Source organism: Prosopis cineraria, unplaced genomic scaffold, assembly GCF_029017545.1.
Source record: "Prosopis cineraria cultivar Desert tree isolate PC_DT_omini unplaced genomic scaffold, ASM2901754v1 PC1, whole genome shotgun sequence".
NCBI lineage: Eukaryota > Viridiplantae > Streptophyta > Magnoliopsida > Fabales > Fabaceae > Prosopis > Prosopis cineraria.
The window spans coordinates 2,811,679-2,835,279 of NW_026555332.1; the positions used below are offsets into that span (position 1 = coordinate 2,811,679).

General features: G+C 33.0%; 2 protein-coding genes across 2 annotated transcripts; both read right to left on the reverse strand.

Annotated features, from left to right (window-relative positions):
• Positions 1-2,312: 2,312 nt before the first annotated feature.
• On the reverse strand, positions 2,313-8,857 carry LOC129320579 (serine/threonine protein phosphatase 2A 57 kDa regulatory subunit B' beta isoform-like). Its single transcript, XM_054966106.1, has 3 exons — positions 8,822-8,857; positions 3,735-4,865; positions 2,313-2,809 (listed from the first exon to the last, which is right to left on the reverse strand). The coding sequence occupies exons 1-3, from the start codon at positions 8,855-8,857 to the stop codon at positions 2,471-2,473; spliced, it is 1,506 nt and encodes a 501-aa protein (XP_054822081.1). The 3' UTR covers positions 2,313-2,470.
• Positions 8,858-12,908: 4,051 nt separating this feature from the next.
• Positions 12,909-21,931, reverse strand: LOC129320663 (protein RNA-directed DNA methylation 3). Its single transcript, XM_054966213.1, has 21 exons — positions 21,650-21,931; positions 20,765-21,021; positions 20,493-20,648; positions 20,231-20,389; positions 20,063-20,146; positions 19,362-19,429; positions 18,944-19,279; positions 18,751-18,802; positions 18,497-18,652; positions 18,261-18,404; positions 18,063-18,165; positions 17,828-17,977; positions 17,693-17,747; positions 17,546-17,604; positions 17,318-17,387; positions 16,825-16,861; positions 16,551-16,596; positions 15,837-16,462; positions 15,417-15,738; positions 14,164-15,348; positions 12,909-13,301 (listed from the first exon to the last, which is right to left on the reverse strand). Exons 1-21 carry the CDS (start codon positions 21,834-21,836, stop codon positions 13,246-13,248), a joined length of 4,308 nt encoding a protein of 1,435 aa, XP_054822188.1. The 5' UTR covers positions 21,837-21,931; the 3' UTR covers positions 12,909-13,245.
• Between the last annotated feature and the right edge of the window lie 1,670 nt (positions 21,932-23,601).

The following is a 23,601-nucleotide window of genomic DNA, read 5'->3' on the forward strand; positions in this document are numbered from 1 at the left end:
CTCTTAGATTTAATCAACCAATCATGTCTTTTGAAAAATAGCGAATTCATGATAGTTGACAATTTTTTGAAAAATAAATTGTAAATATTGTTTTGTTAATACGAATTTCACATACAAACTGAGCTTTTAAATGTTTTATTTATAATTGAAATTTTTGAATTTATAATTATGTAAATTGATATTTGTAATTAATTTTTTTCAAAAAAATTATTGAACAATTAATTATTATTAATTTTTTATTTTGAAATTTTGATTGTCATTTTCCCTATAAACTTCACTTCACTTAACTTTTGAAAAGAACTTATTCCTTTTTTCCAAAAAAAATTAAGTGAAGTAATTCCAAAAGACTTGTATAATTATATTAAGCCTTTAAAAGGCATCAAATGGTTGGTTGGGGCATGGGTTTGTGATTAGATTTAGAAAGTATGCTTGTCGATTCTATTTATAAGTAATTTATATTGACTTCATCAATATTAATATACAAAATAATTGTAAATGAAATTTTAAAATTAATCTTTACAAACAAAAAGTGCTATCAATTAATATAATATTATTTTTTGTGTTTTTCTTTACAAACAGTAAAAAGGGAGAATGTGTCAAAAAGGTAAAGTAAAAAAAAAGGTATTTTGATAATTTTAGTTTGAAATAAAAATTATACATATGTGAGTGACTGATATTGGGATCAAATTTAGCTTCTAGACTGTGACCAATATTCTGAACCAGAGGAGAATGAGATAATTAACAGGGAAAATATAATCATTGATCATTAAAATTTTATCAAATTTTATTTTTAATCTTTGTGATTTTTTCCGTGTTTGGATTTTATTAAGATTAAAAGCACTGAAAAGAAACTTAAATGACAAACGTCATTAAATTTTATTGAAATTATAAAAATTGCAAATATATTAAAATAATTATAAGGATTAAAAGTAAAATTTGATGAAATTATAAAAATTGATAATTATTTTTTCCCTAATTAATACAAGATCTTATTTTTTTTCCTCCAACATGCTTGCAGTAGAGATGGAGCTTTATTTCACATGCGAGTGTTAGTGTTCGGCTTTTGGGTCAGCAAAAGAAATGGGGACATGCTTTTCAACTTTAACAAAATAGGTCTGAAAATGAAGGAGAAGAATCTAAGGATAAAGAAAGGAGAAGATACGATATGGATGGGTAGCAGAGAAAGTGAAATTATGATGCCATGTCAATTTCTCCTTTCTCTCTTTGTCTAAATGATGATGATGATGATGTTAATTGCCTCAACATGGCCAGTCCTCGCCCTCCAATTGAAGACTTAGAATAAAAAATAATACGAAAAATATTATTTTTAATTTTTATTTTTTGCTTGAATTTTGATATAAATTTTTATTTTTTTAATTTTAAGTTTTGATACTTTTCTCTGTAAACAATACTGATTCCTATAGCTTTAGAAGAATGTTGATATGACATAAACATTGTTAAAATCGCTAACATGTCCCTTAATATTATTGATTTTGTGCTAATGTGTTAAATGAGTGTTGAATCGAACTTCTTAATAAGCAAAATAAAAATAAATTTAACAATATTAGTGGACACATTAGCAATCTTCACACTGGTTTTGTTATGTTAATGTCCTTCTAAGAATATAAAGACCAACGTTGCTGATATAGAAAAATATAAGGATTTACAATATAAAAAATACAGAAATTTATAATAAAATTTGAGCAAATTACAGAAACCAAAAGTAGTGTTTTTTCAAAATAATATCTATATTGTGATTTTATTTCATATGTATGCCGTTTGAACACCCAAAAAAAAAAATCTTTTGAATTACTTCAACTTATTAAATTAATCCCATTAATTCATCATGCATAACTTCTGCATTATAATCCCTAGATTGACAAGTCAACAGATTGTGGTTTGAGTCTTACATAACATTTCCTATTTACTAATAATTCTCTGGTCGTATAAGTTCTCTTAAACTTAATTTTTAGTTTTTTCACTTGTTACTTATAAAGGATGAAACTGGTGATTTAGCAAGACTTGAAAAAAAGAAAAATAATCTAAACTAATGAAAGGCATACAAGCGCGTAACTTTTCAACAAGACTACTAACTTTTGATACATTTATGTAACTATTAATGATAAATTTAACATCTTTAGGCCAAATGCCATATTTATATATATTACTAACTGCCAATGATAAGTTTTGCCCATAAACTTATTATAACTGTTGAGTTTAACCACAAAAACTTGGGATGAAAAGCAAATATTCTGCCCATTTTAGTGGGGTGTTAGGGTTCAAACTACCATCATAATATAACAGTCAAGAGGAGAGAAAAGCAGGTTTTGCTATTTACAAGTGTCGGTTAAGAAACAATTCGTTTCAATTCCTTCTTTTCCTGCTTATGTAGATAGAAAGAAGAAAGCAAAATAAACGAAAACAAGAAATTCCAGCTCAAGACAACCAAATGGTGGAAAGAATTTCAAGCCTAATTAACCAAAACCATATGAATATGATCACTCACACTCTCAGATTGTGCAGCCACTGCTTCCAACTTCTTCCATGTCAACTCACGCTGAGTTTCCAAGTCTGCAGCCATTGATTCCTTCTCTAAGTACAGGCTCTGGCAGTCTTCATAGAGCTTAGAATCCATTTCCAGTAACATGCCACGCACGTTGCCTGTGAGCTCAAGAACTGCTTGGTTCCAATGCCCTTTCATGTTCTTCTCCACTGCCTCCAAGATTATTGGAAATATTACATCTCTATTCTCAGCTATTAAGCTTACTATGTGCTCATTGTTCCACAGGCCCAGCGTTTTTTCAGCAACCTGATTCATCCATCCAAAACTGATTATCACAAGGAATAACCAATTCAAGGATTTCCAACTACAGAATGAATCATGTAAATTACTTTTCTCTTTCTTTAAGCTTTGGTGATCACATATGGCATTTATCTTTCTTCGATGGCATCATCTAGGTACTAGATTTAGAGAGGAGGTTTCAGAGCTCAGTCAAACTGAAGCAACAAGTGTGGTCAACTGAAGCCAATTGGAAACATTCCAATTGTCACGCACAAAATTTAATCAGTAAAATTAAAGGATGAGTTCTGCTTCAGAATTCACAACCTAAATCCAACAGCTTTAAGCCCATGAACACCACTAAACAAAGAAAAAAACTTGAACAAACGAATTATATTATAAATTCTAAACATTTCCGCACTTATTTGTATTTTACTTTTCCTTTGCTAGATTTCAATGGAAACCAGTGAGAGAGAGTATCATGATTTCCCCAGCCAAAGAAAAAGAAGGCAGAGCATGCAATGACAATAATTTCATCATCGCCGGTACATAGTAAACCTAATCCACTTAAGTACAAGATCCAATAAGGGAAGAGTACTAGCTACTAGCTACTAGCTACTCCTAGCTAGGTGATCTCAGAAGAGAAAAAAATGGTCCCGAAAATATTTTGATGGTCCTAAAAGATACTTGGTTGACAGCAAACTTCCAAGAATTCTATTATGGGAAATAATATTTTCAGTGACCGATATGGTAGTGTGCTCATATCACATGCACGTGGTTATGCAGAAGAAATATAACTATATATATATATATATATATATATCAATCATTACTGCAGGATATGACAAGCTGCATTCACAATACAAATTACTAAGTAAGATCAGTGCTATCAAAGTATGACATGAATTCTGTACCAAGAAATATCCCATGAATTTATATATAATGTACACAAAACCTGGAAGTGAGGGCTGTTAAGGCAGCGACCAATCTGCCTGAAAAGAAGGACCATGCACCGTTCAAATTCTGCAGACTGAGTTGCCTCCAGAATCTCTTCTAGTTCTGCAAGGAAAAGGACCTCCTTCTGGCAATTTGTGACTGGCCAGTACTTCAGTAACCCTCTGATCACATGTTCTGCCAATCTGTAGTCCTTCTCAACAAACTGAGTGATGCAATAAGACAGTTGTTGATGATATGTGGCGTAACATTTTGGCTTGTGAAGTGGTATTAGCGCTCGGAATAGAAACAATCTATTATCTTCTTTCATTGGCAATGAAAATCCGTTTATGACACTACCCAGAAACTCCAAAAGCTCGTTTATACCATTATACCTCTCTGTTTCAAATATAAACCTACAAAGTATATTATTTATTACTTTCCTTATGAAAGGCCTGTGCACCATGAACTTCCCATATATTCGGTGAAGAATGGCTTTCAAATACTCACGCTCTCGTGGGTCCTCCGAATCGAACAGATCCAGCAATTTTAAAACAAATGTATGATCAATGTAGCGCTTGGCAGTCTTTGTATCAATCTCAAATGACACAATGTACCTCAGTAGAATTTCATACACAAGCTGCAAATGGGGCCACGATAAATTTAGATATCTTTCGTCCTCTTCAGGATTAAAAGCTTCGGTCCCAGTAATTTCATGGGATGCTGGTGGCAAACAGCGGAAAATATTAACCGAAACCATCTCAATAAGCTGTTCTTGCATAAGTTCGTCGAATTTGAATGATCCATATTGTATAATATCCAGTAGCTCATCAAGGGTTTGGCGTTTTATTTCCTTTTCACGAACCGACTTCGAACTGTCCGAATAGTCATATACAAAGCAACAGAGCTGAATTTTTCGAAGTAACACACTCGATCGTTCTGAAATGGCAACTTCTCGCACTGGAGGCAGTAATTCTACAGCGGCGGACAGGGGCAGCGCCACAGCCGGAGCCAACTTGTTTGGGCCCGACTTGGCGGTAGCCGTAACGGTGGTGGTCCGAGACGCATGGTTGAAAGAGACTTCCAACGATCTATAACCGTCAACAGAGTGTCCCTTGAATTTGATTTGGATGATTTCTTGGTACCACGCTTTCTGAACTTAGCGAACATTTTACAAACAAATCTTTAACCAATCAAGAAACCCTACAATGTAGGAAAAGATAGGAAAATGAATGACAGAAAGAAAGCAAGAGAAAGAGAGGGAGCCTGTTGGGTATGAAAATCAGGAGAATTCGAACGTTGCAAAGGGCAGAAAAGGTGATTGAGAGCCGAGAAAATCACGTTGGAGTAGTTGGCAAGGTGGGAGAAATAGAGGTGATTAGGATTGCCTTTTCCATTCAAGTACCTAAATTAAGAATTGGAAGAAATGATTTGTGAGTACTTTTATAATTTTTTTAGTCCAAAAACTAAAAAGTACGACTCGTAAACATTCAGACCCAACTTGTCTGAATTTGTTTCAATCTGAAAATTATATTTTTAACTTCGACTCTAATCGTTATTTTAAAAAAAAATTACATAAAAGGATTATAAATTTTATGAATTTATGACTTCACTCCTATTTATTTTTTCAATCAATATATATTATAAAATTATAAGAAACTGTAATTTATTCATTATTAACTGTACAGTAAATTGTTTAGAATATAAGAGCTCTCTCTCTTTTCTTATGGACAAAGTTTAACAAAATAATAGACTCCAGGAAATAATATTGATCCGCTTTGCTAACTCACAAGATTGTTATGGGATTAAATCTCATTATTGATGTGACAATTTAATTGGTGAGTAGTCTGTAATTATCTTTATAAGTGTTCCTTGAATTCTAAATAATCTTGTTACCTTATTCATATAAAGTTGAAAAAATGACAATAATTTTTTTTTGAAATATATAAATGACAAGTTAATCTCTCAAAATGTCATAATTTTTCTAAAATCTTTAAGAACTTTTTTATCGTTAATGAATTTATATTAATTATCAAATTACCCTTGTTGAAAATAAATAATTCATAAGTTTTATTTAAAATATTCACAACTTTTCTTTTTATATTCACAACAATGTAACAACAAATAAAAAATCTAACACAAAATTTGTGAATATGAGAAGGAAAGTTGTAGATATTTAAATAAAATTTATGAATTATTTATTTTTAATAAGGGTAATTTGATAATTTAGATAAATACATTAATAACAGAAATTTTTTTAAAAATTTTAAAAAAATTATGACATTTCAAAGGATCAACTTTTTATTTATATATTTTAAAGAGATTTTATTATTATTTTTTTATAAATTTTTTTAGGTAAATTATAATTATTTATTTCTGGCAAAGAGAGTAGTTAATGCTAACAGCTTTCCTAGCTCTTATAGAAGGCTTTAGGTTTTGGTGGGTTATCCTGCGAGAAAACTCACCAAACAGTCCAATGACATTGAAGAGGGACCACAATAGTTGGGGTGCTGCTGTGGTAGTCCCAAAGATGGAGTGATCAACCAGAGTGTTCTATTCCTATGTTATTATTTTTTGGTTTTTGCATGTCTTAAAAATTATCATCCCATTGGTATTATAAGTATTGCTGTATTTAGTAGGTGATGATCTTCCAAGCAACATTACAACATTGCTGCACATTATTATTGCTCACAAATCAATGCTCATAGAGGTATCAGTGTCCTTGATGACACATCTTCTCACTCACAAATGAATGGTCATAAAAGCATCAATGTCCTTAATGACACATCTTCTCGCTGTTTAGAATCGTAGGTGACTACAAAAAATTCCTACGAGGCAAGCTTGTTTTGGTTGGTCAAGTTACTATGTTTACTTTTAGACCAATGTTTGCGGGTCTTCATTTGGTTGTTATGTCTATTTTATAATGACAATGGTTAGGTTTTTAATGTATTAATTGTCTTATCTTTATATAAATTTGACTTATATTCAAAAAAAAAGAAAAAAAGAAACAAGCTTTTCTTGCGCTGATGGCGCGTTCACAAGTGTTTGTCCAATGAAGAAGCATATTGTCAAATAGTAGGCTCTTGTTCGTAGTCCTAGCTTCCTGAAGTTTCCATCGCACAGTAAACCAGAAAAAAGAGAGCTCGGGTTCGTTGCCAATTGTTGAAGAGGGCAATCATGACATCACCCACAAGTCTCACTCCAAGTCAAAATGCCTTCTCAATCTTTCAAGAGTTTGTGAGAAGCTTGTCTTTGAAAGCTAGCCACAGGGACACCCCAACTTCCTCATCACCAGACCAGTCCTACACAACTTCCTATGTTTTATAATATAAGATATTTTGTTTAAGAATCTTATTTGATTTAAAATATAAAATATAAAATAGTCTTTATAATTTTTTTTCTATCCACTTCCTTCGAACTATGGTATATGACATTTTTAAAAAATTTATTTAATTTAAAATATATGATATTAAATAAATTATATATATATATATATATATTTAGTTATACCCTTTATTATATTCCACTCGTCTAAATAAATTAAATATTATATTCATTTCAGTCAAAGATATGATTGAAAGATATAAAAAAATTTAAAAAAATAAAGATTTTAACCAAATTTTTTAAAAATGTAAATTAGTTCACAATAATTTGTATTATAATTCAAAGAGGGCATACCCCTACGTTATTTTTTTATTCCTTAAAAAAGATCTATTAGATTTTTAATTATAATTATTCAAACACTTATCTAGAATATTTAATATAATAAAGGTATAATTAGAAAGATATAAAAAATCATTTTTCCAATAACAACAGTTAGAAAATTATTTTTATTTTTAATCCTTCATCTATTAAAAATATAAAAATAAAAAATATTAAATCTATACAGTCCACCGAACTCGCCAATCCAATTATCCTTCAAGGAGTGGATGTGTTTACCATCCACCAAGCTCCATTTAATTCCAATTCTTCATCATCCCAAACATTTCTAGGACTATTTCAAAATTTAAATTATTTAAGGTAGCATTTGAATTGATGGATTTGAATTTAAATTTTAGATCATATTTGTTTAGAGATTAAATGATTTATTTATTGTCTAATGGGCTAAATTTATTGGAATTAATCCAAGTTAAAGGATAGAATAATCTAGAGATTAAATGGAAAATGTTGGAAACTATTAGAGTTAATTTTGAATAAAATAAATTATAAAGACTTATTGAATAATTATATTTATTATTATTAATTTTTATAAACTAGCGTTTATGTTGGTGGTTTTGTGAACATTCCAAAATACATGATTTTAGTTTGAAAAATAGGTAACAATGATTATTCTTTTTATGTTAAATTTTTTTGTTATATTATATATATATATATAAGTGTTTAGGGAATACTGTGCCCATTGAGAGACTTGTTTGATTTATCTTGAACTAAATAAATATATATATATATATATTGAAATTGTCTAACATGCTTGGCTATGGGTTGAATTTACTCAATATAGTCTCATTTATAGGATACCTTCTAAAAGTATTTTTTGATCTAAAATATAGGATACTTTAATAATTAAATTATTTTTTAAATTTTACCCTTTCTTAATTAATGTAAAGGTATTTAATATAATTATATTATTATTTAAATGAGAGTGTTACATTAACCATTACCTTTCTCTGTTTCTTTTGGTAAAGGCTTATGGCCTTCTTTCTTTATTCCGTTGAGCGTTGCCAAAAAGAGTTCTTCTTTGCCTTCAAAAACTGTTGTGTGGGCTTCGAGCCCAGACCAATTCAAATCTCAATGGTGTAGTCATTACTTAATATAAGAAATGTACTTTGACTGTCAATGGTTGACTGTCATGTTGGTGTTGAGGATAATGATCCTCCCACATGTTGAGCGTTCGAACCATCAGACAACGAGAGGGAAGAAGAGTAAGAAAGAGAATGAGGTATTTTAAAATACCTCTTTTTGTCTGTCTTTGTTCGTTCGTTGTTAATTTTTTTTGTCACCTTCCAAATGGATTGGACGAATCACCAGAACAAAGGCCCAAATGTCAAACCAGATATTTAATGTTGGATAACAGAGGTTTAAAAGTCATTAAAGTAAGAAGACAACTACACTGAACCTTGCATCAAGAGAGACCCCTTTCGCCATTCTTGATTACATTTTTTAACACAAAAAAAAAAAGAACTGACATTTGGAAAGAAATGACCTGATGAGTGTATTTCTGTATCAATTAAAACTCACTTTTAACCAAAAATAATAACAAAAATGACTTTTTCACACACCTGAAATTGCGAGCGTTATTAATCAACTTTTAAAGTAATGGGACGTAACTAATCAACTTTTCCACATTCCTTTGTCATTTTTTAAAGTAAAGGGATGTAATTCCTACAACAGTACGTAAACATGGTAACAGTAAAAATGAAATGAACGACGCTAAATCAGTATGACATGCAATCAAATTAACTTACGGGTTCCCAAAAATAATTTTTTTCCCTTAAAATAATCCATCTAGACCACTGATAATAACTTTACGATTCTTTAAGAAACATTAATCTCTTAAAAAGATATACTTCTCTTACATTATACCCTTATTAAATATATTATATAAATACCTTAAAAATAACAATTAAAATTTTAATGTGCTAAAAAAATAATTATAAAATAACACAAGACTTATATTTTAAGGCAAGTAAAATTTTTTAAAAATATTTTATATTATAGTTTGGTGATAGTACATGGCATGCTCTTTTCGTAGACCCAGTTCTCAAGGTTGTAGATTTAGTTAATTAAAGGTGGGAACCTTGACTGTCAACATTCGGGTGTCATGTTGGTGTTGAGGTTTGTGTCCTCCCACATGTCACGCGTTCGAATGGACATTGAGAGGAGAGAAGGGTAAAGAAAAGGACGAGGTATTTCAAAATACCTCTTTTTCTTTTTATTTTTTTCTCTTTAATTTCATCAATTGACAATAATTTTTGTTTTGTTACATTTCAAACGGCTTGGATCAATCACCAGAATAGAGGCCCAATTGTCAAACATTTTCTTCACTTGAAGAGATGTGTCACTAACCTCCAAATTGATAACAGAGATTTTATTATGGATAACAGAACTCTACAGAATCTTAATGTTATCCTGGGTTTCTGGAGGAGAAGGGGTTAAAACTTAAAAGAGATTAAACAAATAAAACAAATAAACTGAACTTAACATCACAAGAGATCCCTTTCACCATTCATTTGAGTTATGAAGCGTTAACTATCCTTCCTTAGAGATAACGTGAATAATTCATGCACACCTAAGTAGTTTATCTACATTATCAAATAAAAACTTGTCAAAAAAAAAAAAAGTAATACCCTATTGCTTAACCTGAAAAATAAAATTGATGGAGCTAAATAAAACAATGCACCTAAAATACTATAGTGTTGCTTGCTTCTGGCATGCTAAGTATATGCTTGATTTTTAGTTTATTAAAAATCAATTTGATAAAAATAAGTTATTGTAACAAAATTTATGTTTAAATGTATTTTAAAAAATCAATTTACTAAATTGAAAATTGTTTTAAAAATGTTTCTTTCTATCATTTTTATAAGTCACTTGTAATTATTATCAAAATTAATGAGAATTGTAGGACTGTGCAAAAGTCTTCCATTCCTGTTTGGTCAAGTCCAACCCGAGATGATTTCAGTCATGTTCGGTTCATATAGACACCGGCCCTTCAGGATCAAAAAGACTGAAAAGACCAGACTATTTCTTCGGGTTGGACTGGACAAGAGACTAGGCATCCGGATCACTTGGTCTAGTCCAGTCCTATTAATTTTTTTATTATAATTATAATTAATTTATTTTTGACAAATGTTTGAAGTGTAATTGATGGTAAGGAGATGATTGTATGAAGATTTGTTGAGTTTGTTTCTAAATTGTTGTTGTAATCTAGTGTTGTTAAATTTTATTGAGTGTTGTTTTTGTTTAAAGTTATAAATTTAAATCATTTAGACTGTAACATAAATATTTTTTTCTTATTGTTGGAAATTATTATAAATTTATTATTATTATAAGTGTTTTTACTATCTTAATTGAGTTTATTATATTGAAATGGATTATTGCCTCTCATAAAATTAAAAAAAAAAGCTAAATGAGTATTGGACTGACAGGACCAGTTTTTCAGTCCTATGGACTAAGTTCGGTCTTGTTAATCTTCAAATTATCACTGGACAAGACCGAACTATGGGTTGTCTAATCCAGTCTTTTTCATGAAAGAGACTAGACTTCGAGTTAGGGTGAAGTCCAGTACTGTCCTGTCTTTTGTGCAGCTCTAGAGAAGTGGTTAAATTATTAAGGGATAATAGAACTTTTAGCTCCTTAAATTTGTTTCAATTACCAATTCAGTCTTTTAAATTTAATTTTTATTAATTTAATCCCTTAAATTTACATTCAATTATCAATTTGGTCATTATTAATTAAATAATAGGCAACGCTGTTAAAATTTTCTTATATGGATAACAGAAGATTGACGAAAGTTATATTGATGAAATTAATTTAAGGATTAATTTATTCTCATTCAACTATATATACATGTCAAATCAATATACTTTGCACATTTATTAATTTGAGATTCGGACAAAATATATTAATTTGAGAGTCAATTTGTGTTTTAAAACTTAAATGACTAACATGGCAATTTAAAGAAATATAGAGGACCAAATTGATAATAATTAAACTTAAAGAACTAAACTGATAATTAAGACAAACTTAAATATCTGAAAGTTTCACCATCCCAATTTTTAATATTATAAAAAATTGGATTAAGGGTCATTTTTGTTACTAAATTGTACAAGAAAGGTTATAAATCTCTCTAAACTCAATTATAAGTCAATTTGTTTCTCAACTTTAAAAATTTCCTCCATTATCACCTTGATATTAAAAACCTGACGTTAAAAATATTTAACATTTGTTAATCATCAATGAGTTTCATCATTTTTTTAATATTTTTATCAGGTTAAGGGTCATTTTTTCCTCAACTTCTATTAAAAGGCTCATTTTTATCCATCAACTCAAATATTTTATAATAATAAAATATTAAAAAAATAATGTGGGCTCTACTAATAGTGAGAAAAAGACAGGGTGATAAAGAAAATCTTTAAATTTAAGAAACAAAATTAACTCATAATTACATTTAAGGACATTTGTGATCTTTTGTGTACAGTTGAAGAACAAAAATAACCCTTACTCCTAAAAAATTCTCAATGCACCTTATTAAATACATCGTCTCTAAAAAAAAAAAAACACTTCTAATATAATTTTTTGCTATCGACTCCATTATCAAATATAAAAGAAAATAACAAATTCACATAGTTTAAGAAAGTTGATTAAATATAATAATTATGTCTTAAATTTAAAAAATTTGAACTAAATTATGTCCATAATTAATGGAACAAATTTATTTAAAAAATAAATATTGACTTCATGAGAGACAATTTAAAAAAAATGTAATAAATACTATTTAAATTTTATAATTTTACTTTCAAAAAAAAAAAAAACATGGTAGCTTCTCCCACATTTGAAAATGGAGAGTAATTATTGAAAATTATAAACAACTAAAAACGTTATCTTTCTAGATAATGTCGACTACCTGAATTTTACAACATATAACAAATTTTTAAAAATATTAATTAATAAATATTGATCAATAACTTTCAAAAATGTTTCAATTTAACTTTACTCTACCTTTTTTAACAAAGATTAAAATTATTCATTTCACTTTCATTACTAATCTCTCCACAATTTTAACACCTATCTAAACCATCTTAAATAAACCATCTTAAATAATTTTCTACCAGCTCAAACAATTTTCAAATTATTAAAAAGGTAAAATTACAATAAAGTAACTAATAATCCAACTTAACTTTTTATATAAAAAAAGTCTCTTATAAAAACAACTATATCTTCTAAAAGATGATTTATACATTTTTCCATTAGAAAATAATTGAAAAGTTATCTAAATAAAAAATAACTTTAAATAGTAATACCGGTTGGGTTTTGTCAATATCGAAAACATTGCCAATGAACCTTCCCCACCCCCCCCCCCCAAAAAAAAAAAAAAAAACACCATTACTCAAACAGCTCTCCCGTGAGCTAGGTTTCCCAAATGGACTTTTCTTACAAAATTCATCACCAAACACCCCCTAAATTGGAAACACAAGCATAGGCAATAGGATAATATGCATACATCAAGAAATAAAATTCTATAAACAAGATAACAACTCGGCTGCAGCACATCAGCACAGAACAGTTACCCGCTGAACATTGAACTAGTGAAAAATAAAGCAACTACTTCTATGTACCTAAGATTCATAAACTAGTAGCAGCAGTTCAGATCAATAGACCATAACACTAGACATTAAGTTCCGACAAAATGATTCGGGGATCTGTGCTGACTTTTAGATTGCAACAAAAGAGTTAGTAGTTATTATTAACTAGACGACCAAGCAACTGAGGTCAGTTTCCTTCTTTGGGCCATATAGCACGTTTTGGGGAGTTGTTCACCATCCACTGTTGCCAGTCCCGTCATTTTTCTTTCCCCAAGAACCTGCTCCTCCTGCATCACATTAATAGTCATAATGATATTTGCAATTTGAATTGTTCAGTTTGTATAAATGATTGCATTTTTTAAGGTGACAGATCTTAAATGGAATAAACAGAAGCTAGCTTCCCTTTACTCCAAAGAAGGTGAAGTCAATCTATCCTGCAAACTCTTATCTCTATTTCTGATGAAAAGGATCGATTGATATGGAAGATGAGACAGGATGGTGCCTATTCAATTAAGCTCGGACCTAACTTTCTGTGGGAAGCAATACCATGGGAGATAGATTGATATGTGGATGTTTGGCCTGAGCTTTGGAAGCTGGAGATTTCTTGTAAACCGAAAACGTTAGCTCCGAGGCTCCTACACAAGGCTATTTTTACAGGGAGAATATACTCAAGCATCACCACATTTAAATCAAGCCCAACGTGTTTATATTTGTGCTATGAATGAATCTAAGGATCATGTTTCACTAGAATGTCAAATGGCCAAATGAATATGGTTTGCAAGTGTATCAATTCAATCTTTGGAAGAAAAAGACGAAAGGAAGAATTGGTACAAGCTTTTCTTTCAGTAGCTTTTGAGCTTTGGAATGCTAGGACCAGGGCTACATAAGGGAATTCTTTTGGCTCCAAACCCAATCTCTCAGAGGATAAAAGAATAAAGTACAATACAAAAGAATGCTGTGTAATTTTGTAGAGCTCAGAAGAAATTTGTTATTCTGAAAAAAAGATGAGATGTCTTCATGATTTCAACAAGCCTCAAAGAAAATCAATAATGTACTTCTTTTATTAAGTAGGAATCCAAGGAAGTTGAGTAGGCTAAAAGGTCAATTATCTACTATTATTCCAATCTATCTGGCTCATTACTGACATACCATTTGACGCATTCCAACTTGATGATTGACCCTTATCAGTAGCAGTTGATTGGCTCCAACCATCTTTCTGATTCATCTCAGGCTTGCCCCAACTCCCAGACAGAGTCTTAGAACTAGGATTCTTATTCCATCCATCCTCTTGGAGCTTAATTTCATCAGCCTCCTTTGTTGCACTACACTTGTTCCAGCCACAACCCTGGTCCCCATGGGAATTCCAACCATTTCCCTTGTCCGTAGCATTTTCATGTGTAGACTCTGTTACTTTGTTCCAGCCAGAATTTTCTTTAGCATCTGCCGGCTGGTTTAAGCTCTTGCTGTTCCAATTACCCCTAGGTTCACCTGCTGAACCCCAACTCTGCCATTGCTTTTGGCTTCCACCCCCTTGGTTCCAGCTTGAGTCCTTGTCAGAATTCCCCTGGTTCCAGGCCCCAGACCCAGTGCTATTCTTCCAACCCTCAGTTTTATTATCCGTCTCCTTCTTCCAGTCAGAGGAATCATCACCAAAATCCCTTTTATTGCTCCAACCCCCAGATTGGTCCCTCCTTCCACGGCCTCGGCCTCGGCCTCCAAATCCACTTTCTGATCCCCATCTACCACCAGAGTCTTCCCTGTTTGATCTGCCTCTACCACGGAATCCACCCCGATCACCTCCCCTGCCACCACCAAATCCCCCACGATCACCTCTGCCACCAAAGCTCCCGCGTTCTCCTCTACCTCGAAAACCTCCTCTACCCCGAAAACCACCTCTGTCAGAGCCACCCCTACCTCCATTACCACCACTCCAATTCCCCCCAGCCCCGCCATCACCAGAAGCTTCATTACCACCACTAAACTTTTTGCCATTTAAGTCATTCCAATTACTGTTCCTTCCCCAGTTGGCGTCTTGATCACCAGATCCAGAACTCCAGTTGCTTTTCATTCCCCAATTGGAATCTTGATTTCCAGCATCAGCACGACCAGAATTCCAGTTTGAACTACTCCCTTGACCCCAACTAGTTGATGAATCTCTATTAGGCATCTTTTCACTTTCAGCAGTTTCTATTCTGTTCCAACCACTTTGATCATTAGCCAGACCCTCTTTAGAGGTGTTCCAATCAGAACTTTGTTTGTTGCCAGCACTTGATCCACTTTTCCAGCCAGGACTATTACCCCATCCAGTCGAAACATCACTTGAACTTTCTGACCATTACCTTGGCCCCATCCTACAGCAGGACTTTTATCTGATGTTTTCCCCTTATCCCAAGAAGATAGACCACTTTGCTCTCCAATATTCTCATCAGATTTCTGACCCCAACCAGAGGGCTCTCCTCCTGCTTTGGGAGTATTCCAGTTACTTTTGCTCTTCCATCCAGAGGGTTGGCCTCCATCCACATCACTTGAACTTGGTTTACGAGAGCCCCAGACAGAATCTGAATTTCCTCCAGAGTCATCTTTATTGGTAGACTTAGTCTTCCAGCCACCATCCTGAACAGAAGAGTTTTCGACTTCTTTAGCATCACTGCTTCCAGACTCCCAAGCACCCCAATTAGTGTTTGAGTTTCCTCCATCAGCCAATCCACTTTTTGCACCATTACCCTGACCCCATCTCACTGCTAGACTCTTATTTGATGTTTTTTCGCTATTCCAAGAAGATTGACCAATTTTCTCTCCAACATTCTCATCACATTTCAGACCCCAACAAGAGGGCTCTCCTCCTGAAGCTTTGGGAGTATTTGATTACTTTTGCTGTTCCATCCAGAGGGCTGGTCTCCATTCACATCACTGGAACTTTGTTTCTGAGAGGCCCAGACAGAACCTGAATTTCCTCCAGAGTTATCTTTATTGTTTGACTTAGTTTTCCAACCACCATCATCAACAGAAGGGTTTTCGACTTTTTTGGCATCACTGCTTCCAGACTTCCAAGCACCCCAATTAGTGTTTGAGTTTCCTCCATCAGCCAATCCACTGTTTTCACCATTAACCTGACCCCATCCTGCCGCTGGACTTTTATCTGATGTCTTCTCCCTATTCCAAGAAGATTGACCACTTTGCTCTCCAATATTCTTGTCACATTTCTGAGCCCAACTAGAGGGCTCCCCTGAAGCTTTGGAAGCATTCCAGTTACTTTTGCTGCTCCATCCAGAGGGCTGGTCTCCATCAACTTTGTCAGCAGGTTTTGCCAGGCTCCAGCCGTCTTCCCCTTTCCCCAAGCCACCAGATTGACCAGGGTCAGCAGCAGTTCCAGCATTGTCAGCAGCTGCACCCCAGGAGGATTTCTTAACTGAAGTACTTTTGACGGCCCAAGCATTATCTTCTACACCTATCCATCAGAAGGACAATGAGACATCCACACAATACATAATTATAATACAAGCTGGTAATATGGAGATATGACACAGTAAACATACCTTTACCAGAAGCATCACCCTCAGGATTTGAAAGAGATTCAGACTGCTGCAACAGCAAGATGAACAAACAAAAAATAAATAAAAGCAGAAAATTGGTCACATCAGTTTCTTTATTAACAAACATGAATCTATGGAGTTTGTGCTCATACATGACTACATGAGGACAGTGAAGGTAGGAATACACGAATTATTGGTGCTGATGATATATACAGTATGAGAAGCAAAATAGAATTCACACATTACTCTCATCCCGCATTGAAAATTCAAGACATACCGGGAAGTTTGATGTGGAAAGGTTAGACCAGGCACTCCTGCACAAGATTACATTATCATAAGACAAGAGAACAGTCAATATAACAAAAGAAACAAATCATGAACGAGAGAAGATACTGGATCACAGAAATTTTTCTAAATTGTAAGGTTCAATATATTTTACATAGATTTGCCAAAAATATATAGCATATGTTTTCCCTAAGCAAATTGATCAATGGAAGGACGTCAACGCAGAACATAGATAAACAGGCTATACCAACAAACAAATAAATCATAATCATAAATATTTCTATAATAGGCAAAGCAAAGCAATCATCTCTACAGCCCAGATGGTTTATTCTCAATCTATTGTTGCAATACAGATGACATCCAAAGTGAACATCAAATCTTCTGGCATAGAGAGCAAATAATGAAGTGAAGCAACTCAATCAGGTAAACTAAATGCTTGAGATGAAACAATCAAGTAGATAAACTAATGTCATCATTGTCTGTACCTTTCAGGTTGCACCCCTCCAGTATTCCATCCATCACCACCAGCTGATGCTCCAATTCCGTCCATCCAACCTTTACATATAAACTCATTGTCAAAATGCGAGATGCAGACAATCAATGGCGAACAGGAAATAGATACAGAACTAGCACCCAAATTAATAATTATCTCATTGTCAAAATTGCCGCATAATGTCAAAGAAGAAAATAGTAACAAATAATAGGATTCCTACCTCCTGAGCTGTCCCCAGTACCCAGTAGATCAAAAGGCTTGCTTGAATCAGGGTCAACGCTGATATATAAAAGATAAAACAAATCACGACAATTTTCAGTCAAAGTTTGCAATCAGAAAGAATCGCAACAATTATTATAAAATGTACCTTGATGACATGGCAATTCTCTTCCCTTGTACCTCAGAAAGATGCTCACATTTAACTGAATGAAAATCAATATATGGGGAAATTAGGCCATCACTTAACACATGAAAAACTATAGTTAGCACATCATAAACAAACCTGTAAGAACCTTTTGCTGAGAATCAAGTTTCACAGTAACATCAGAGCGACGTATAGCTATAACCCGACAGATATATCCCTTCAAAGGGCCCACTCTAATTCTCAAGGTTTGACCAATAGTATATAATCCATCATCGTTTCCTTTGCTGACTGCGCCAAAAAAAACTACATCATGCAATTATCATTAATGGGCAGGTCTAGAGCAAAGACTTCTACAAGAGTCAGGCTTCTTTACATTCACGGGTCTGTTCTCTTGCTTGCCACTGCCTTTCAGGTGACAAAGGGGATTTAGGAGATGTTGGCAAATCTTCGAAAGCTGAAGAATCTGGTTCATGACCCTGTGTGTATATAATTGGGGGGAGGGGGGCATCAAAACCCATTTTACGCAGCCATAAAGTTCATATTCTTAAAGAATAACAAAAAGAATTCCAACCTTTTCACTACAATCACCAGCACTAAGCTTGAGTTTCTCACACATATGAGGTTTGGCAGTAATATAACCACCATTCTCTTCCTCATTGCCATCATATATAAAGACAACCCCTCTATAGATGTACCTAACAATACCTTGTTTACCCTGCAAAATGACATGAAGTAGCATTCTAAATTCAAGACAGATTCCAAAACAGAAGATGACAACTACAAATATAAACATCCAAAGCATCAGACCTCAGATGGGCCCCCAATAATCCTGACAGTATCATTAACAGTGATGATCTTTTTCTGCTGATCTTGAGCACTAAGTTTTATATCAAATAGCCCGCTCTTTATCTGACGGCGTTCAACAGTAGTAGCAACAGGTCCATCTGGACTCTCTTTCAGTATCTAGAACAGATAAGGTAAATGAAATTGAGCTTTCTGAAAACAGGAGGTAGTCTAGATCAGACGCTTGTTGCAAGTGTTGCATAGGCTCAATACCATACCTTGTAGGTATCATCTTTATCCATGCCTATGATAACACCAAAGTCTTTCTTGCTGCAATAGTAAATACGTATGAAATGAAGGTCGTATGCATTTAATTGTATAAATTTGTGCAAATTCCTATATGCACATGAGAGAGAGAGAGAGCACAGGTTCGTGCAGTACCATGAACTCTGAAAGTTCACAAGGACTTACCCAAAACATACAAGATCATACATTTCAAAACCATTCCCCACACCTGAGCTAGATGAGCCCTCTCCTTTCTCACCTCCTTTATCTCCTCTTACAGTCCGCTTTTTCTTAGGCTCACCGTAAATCTGAGTCAGCCACTCCAAATCATTTGATTCATTGTTTTCAGATGGTGCAAACTTTAAGAGCTCCTCATCTTTTGGAACAACACCCCAAAAATTTAATGAATCCATAGATACTTTCTTGTATAGATATCCATCCTTGAGCATTAGACCATCAAGAACCTCAAAGACCTTGCCTATCTCACGATCACGTCTATAATGCATGAGAGGTCGAAATTCCCTGCAGAGTTAAAATTGAGACAGTTGTTTCAGAAAATCCATCAGACAAAGAATTAACAGCATATAAGGATACAAAATTTTACTCAAGTTCACTAGCGCTGATTAATCTTGCAGCTGGTGTGTCATTGTTTTGAATCCTATGTCCTCCACCCTGTAAATATGAGAAAAATAAATCCACTGAGATTGCCCTATTCATATATTTTTGAAGGCAAGCTTACGATTATAAAAGGATAACAGCAGTTTGTTTAAAAATTACCACCATCAATTGAAGTTGAATTAGAAGTACTCTGTAAATGATATAATACAACATCCACAACTTAAAATCAACAGAAATCAAAGGAGCATCTGATGTGAAATGAGCCAATGTTCAATCAATAACAAATAAATGCATGTTTCTAGCATGCACATGACAAGAATAATACATTCCTGACATTAATTCAAGATAAAGATTACCACTCCCCAAAATATTACGTTTACACACACAGGCACAAATACAACAGAAATATTTCAACCATGTCGGTGCTTGTTAGCAAGTGCATGAAATAAATGCGTAGAAAACACTTAATGGTGGAGAATGGATGAATCCCTTCTGATTTCATTTAGATCAATTATTTGCTAATGTACTCGGGCCTGCAGCTTACTGCAATACATAAATATTAGGAATCGATACCTATATGGTACTCCAATTAAAATAATTAACAACCACCGCAGCTAATATATGAAGGGCAGAAAAAAAAAAGAAAAGCAAAATCTAAAAATAATTAAGTTACGAAGATCTTGTTACAAATTTGGCAGCCATTGCTTGTAAATCAATTCTCGGAATAAGCTTCACTGTTACTTTTTTCCGTATATTGTTCACAGCCACAACCTACAGAAATAGAATTGATACACAGCAATAAGCTTTTCATGTCAGCTAGGAAGATATAACTAGAATATTTTATTTGTGCAGTACCTGTGCTAGGTCACCCTTGTATTTACCATTTTTCACCCGGGCCCACATGCCCACAGAAACTTCATTGCATCTACTTCGTACTGAGAACAGATGAAGAATTTCATTCTTTGGAAGAGGATGCACTCGAGTAACATAAATACTAGAGATCCCATTGCACGCCTGAAATTTAATATAACAGATCAAAAGATTTAGCTGCAAGTAGAAACATTTCAAAACTGACTGGTATCAATTATTTGATCAACATCTCCAGTACATGAGTTACCTCATAAATATCACATTGCTTTTCAGCTTCAATGTAGATATATCCCTTCATATGGTCAACAGCAAATGCAGATATTATCTGCAGTTTATTGCCCAGGGATTTCAACTCAACAAACTTATGCATCAGACAGAAAGCTGAATGCCTTTCACGCCCAACCTGCAGCAGCCAGAGATTAGAAGGGAGGAAACAAACTACTGAAGCATCCAAAATTGTTTTGACGACTGCAACTTTTATTAGGAAAAATTAGTAAAAACAGGATACAGATGTCATACTGTGCATTTGACTTTCCAAATAGTGGGCATTGATTCAATGGCAGTTGTTAAAGAATTCAACTCAAATGTTTTGTCATCATACTCTTCTCCAGCGTTATAAGTAGCAAACGTAGAACCATTGCCATAACGTTCTTCCATCATTTTATCAAATTCTTCCTCATCCATCCCTTCCTCTTTGGGAAAAACTGGAAGGCTATGGGCCTTGGCTGGTTCATTCTTTGTTGGTTGCACAGTATCAAAATCCTCATCTAGAAAATCTGTTAAAAACTTTTCAGAAAAACTACCCAAAGAAGCATAAATAAAAGAAAAATAAACTTGAACTAGCAAAAACATTAACAATTCCATATCAAAGAAGCCCAAATCAAGATATCAGCCACGGACAGGCCAATGACCTAAGAAAAAGATGCAATTAAAGCAAACAAACAACTAGAAAAAAATGGTGGCAAACTGGCCGGCTTGAGAAAAAATCCATAACAATGGTAATGAATGCAAACAGCAAATGCGGAAATAAATAAGAATACCATGCTTAATAAGAAACACAAAAATTTTCCCCATTTCACTATGAAATGCCACTCTTTCCTACAGTGTTATAAACATTAAAACAAAAGAAGAAGTACGCGAAAAATAGAGATCAGACAAGCTTCGATGGCCGCAACCTTGACAAATACTAGTCCTCCAAGCCCAGAAATCCATAAAAAAGGATCGAAATTCAAACAACCCAGACCACCCATTCATTAATGGCCTCTGTACAGAGCAAGAACACCCGGATTGAGAAAGGCTCGACAGCCAATGAAACCAAAAAATAGGTCAAACCCTAGGAGTTCCGGCGAAAGCGGGCGTAATAAACAGAATGTACGACCATAAGAGCCACAAGCATTTCTATACCATCGTCAAAGTCACTGTCGAAGCTGTCGTCAGTGTCTCCAGTCTCAGCAGCGTCTTCGAAGAACTGCAGAACTCCCCGGTTCCTCGTCTTGCGACCACCACCAGTCTTGTCGTCCCCATCGCTCCGCTTCCTCTTTCCGGAGGAATCTTTGCCGGCGACTTCCTTGCCCTTGCCCTTGATTGTCATTTCCGGCGAGAATGCAGAACGCCAACCGCATGCGGATTGTCAGGGACTGAACTCTGAAGAGAAGTGAAAAAAATATGGCCAGTGAAAAAATTAGGAGAGATTGAGAGAATGACATCCCGTTTGCTTAAAAGAAATATTTTTATGAAACTAGAAATAAGAAAGGAAAAATGATAAATAAAATAAAAATAATAATAATTTATTCTCACAAAATATGATAACAACAGTAAGATTTTAAAAAAAATTAAAATTAAATTTCTTTGTTAAATCACTTTAATACTTATGTGCAATCAATTTTATATAATTTATAAATTTAATATAAATATTTATAAGTTTGACTCTATCAATGATTAAATTTTAATTTTTTATTAGTAATTTTTTTCATCTATCAAAGTCTAATTAATTTTATATGATTTATAAATTTAATATAAGTATTCATAAGTTTGGTTCTATCAATGACTAAAATAATTTAAAAAATTACAATTTCCTATTAGTATAGTTTAATTAATTTTATATCATTTACAAATTTAGTATAAGTATTCCTAAGGTTAGTTTTGCCAATAAGTAAAATAATTTAAGAAATCACAATTTTTTAAATCATAAAATGCATTAAAATAATTTCATATAAAAATTTAATCTTAAAGAGGTCCCTTGGGACTTCATTGTTATCATCACATTTTGTAGAATCAAATTATCATTTTATTATTTTAAAGAGATTTATCTATCATCCCCCCAATAAGAAAAGTATTATAAAAAAATTAAAAAAGTAATAAATTTAATTATTATTAATTATTAATTAATTAACAATTTTTTCTAAAAGAGAAATTAATACAACGACGACATCCACTAATCAGTAATCACAACAAAACCAACACAAGAAATTCTTGCATAAACTTGATATATCATATCATTTCATCCAATAAAAATATGACATTTAGATGATATAAATATAAATTAATTCCTTCATTAATGATATTAGAGAGAAAATGTAAGAAATTAAATAAACATTTTATTACAAACATAAAGCTATCAAATATAATAACACATAAGATTGTACTTGATTGAACTGATCTGATTTTATTGAATAACATGTGGATGACATGGAATACCAAATCCATACAAAAATTAATAGAAATGGTTACAATGCTCATGCATTATCAATGATCATAGGCTATCATTAGAATTGACAATTGCATTTCATTCTTTAACTTAACCCTTTGTAATTATAATGACAATTGCATATCATTGGAATTGTAATTTTCCTTTCTATAATATATAGGAAGAAACATTTGTTCCTGTATTGTCGCCACTATTTTTTAGTAATTAATCCCTATTTATTAGAAAATTAACAATACACTCTGGAGAAGATATTACTGTAAAGATCAATAAATAGTATACATTTTTTTACTGTGAAGTTACTTGCTTCAAAGGATTGGAGTCTTTTTTCAAAAGAAGATAGAAAGCAGAAGGCCTAGAGAGAGATAGCAATGTCAGCCCATATCATGTGTTTATTAGTAAGATCATATTTTATAATGAAAGTTATATGAGAAAACACGTTTGGTAGTCAAGAAAATACGCATTTAGTGCAAGCTAATCAACACACTTCCTTGGGAATGTGGTCATAAAGGATCTCTCAATCTCGCATAACCATTTTTCTTTCATCTTACACGATTTATAACATCCCTTGACATTAACCCCATAATAAATCACATTTAATCACTTAAGAGTAAACGCAGTGTTGCGCCTAGATGGAGACTTTCCCAAAGAG

What these genes read in the sequence shown, in the direction of transcription:
- LOC129320579 (XM_054966106.1), bottom strand. Translation starts at nt 8,857, where the DNA reads ATGGCGAAAGGGGTCTCTCTTGATGCAAGGTTCAGT. An exon ending in CTCTTGATGCAAGGTTCAGT is followed by an intron (nt 4,866 to 8,821) that starts GTAGTTGTCTTC and finishes CGCTAAGTTCAG; the next exon opens with AAAGCGTGGTACCAAGAAAT. An exon ending in TTAACAGCCCTCACTTCCAG is followed by an intron (nt 2,810 to 3,734) that starts GTTTTGTGTACA and finishes TGGATGAATCAG; the next exon opens with GTTGCTGAAAAAACGCTGGG.
- LOC129320663 (XM_054966213.1), bottom strand. Translation starts at nt 21,836, where the DNA reads ATGACAATCAAGGGCAAGGGCAAGGAAGTCGCCGGCAAAGATTCCTCC. An exon ending in GGGTGATGCTTCTGGTAAAG is followed by an intron (nt 16,463 to 16,550) that starts GTATGTTTACTG and finishes TCTGATGGATAG; the next exon opens with GTGTAGAAGATAATGCTTGG. An exon ending in GAATATTGGAGAGCAAAGTG is followed by an intron (nt 15,349 to 15,416) that starts GTCTATCTTCTT and finishes GGCCAAGGTAAT; the next exon opens with GGTCAGAAAGTTCAAGTGAT.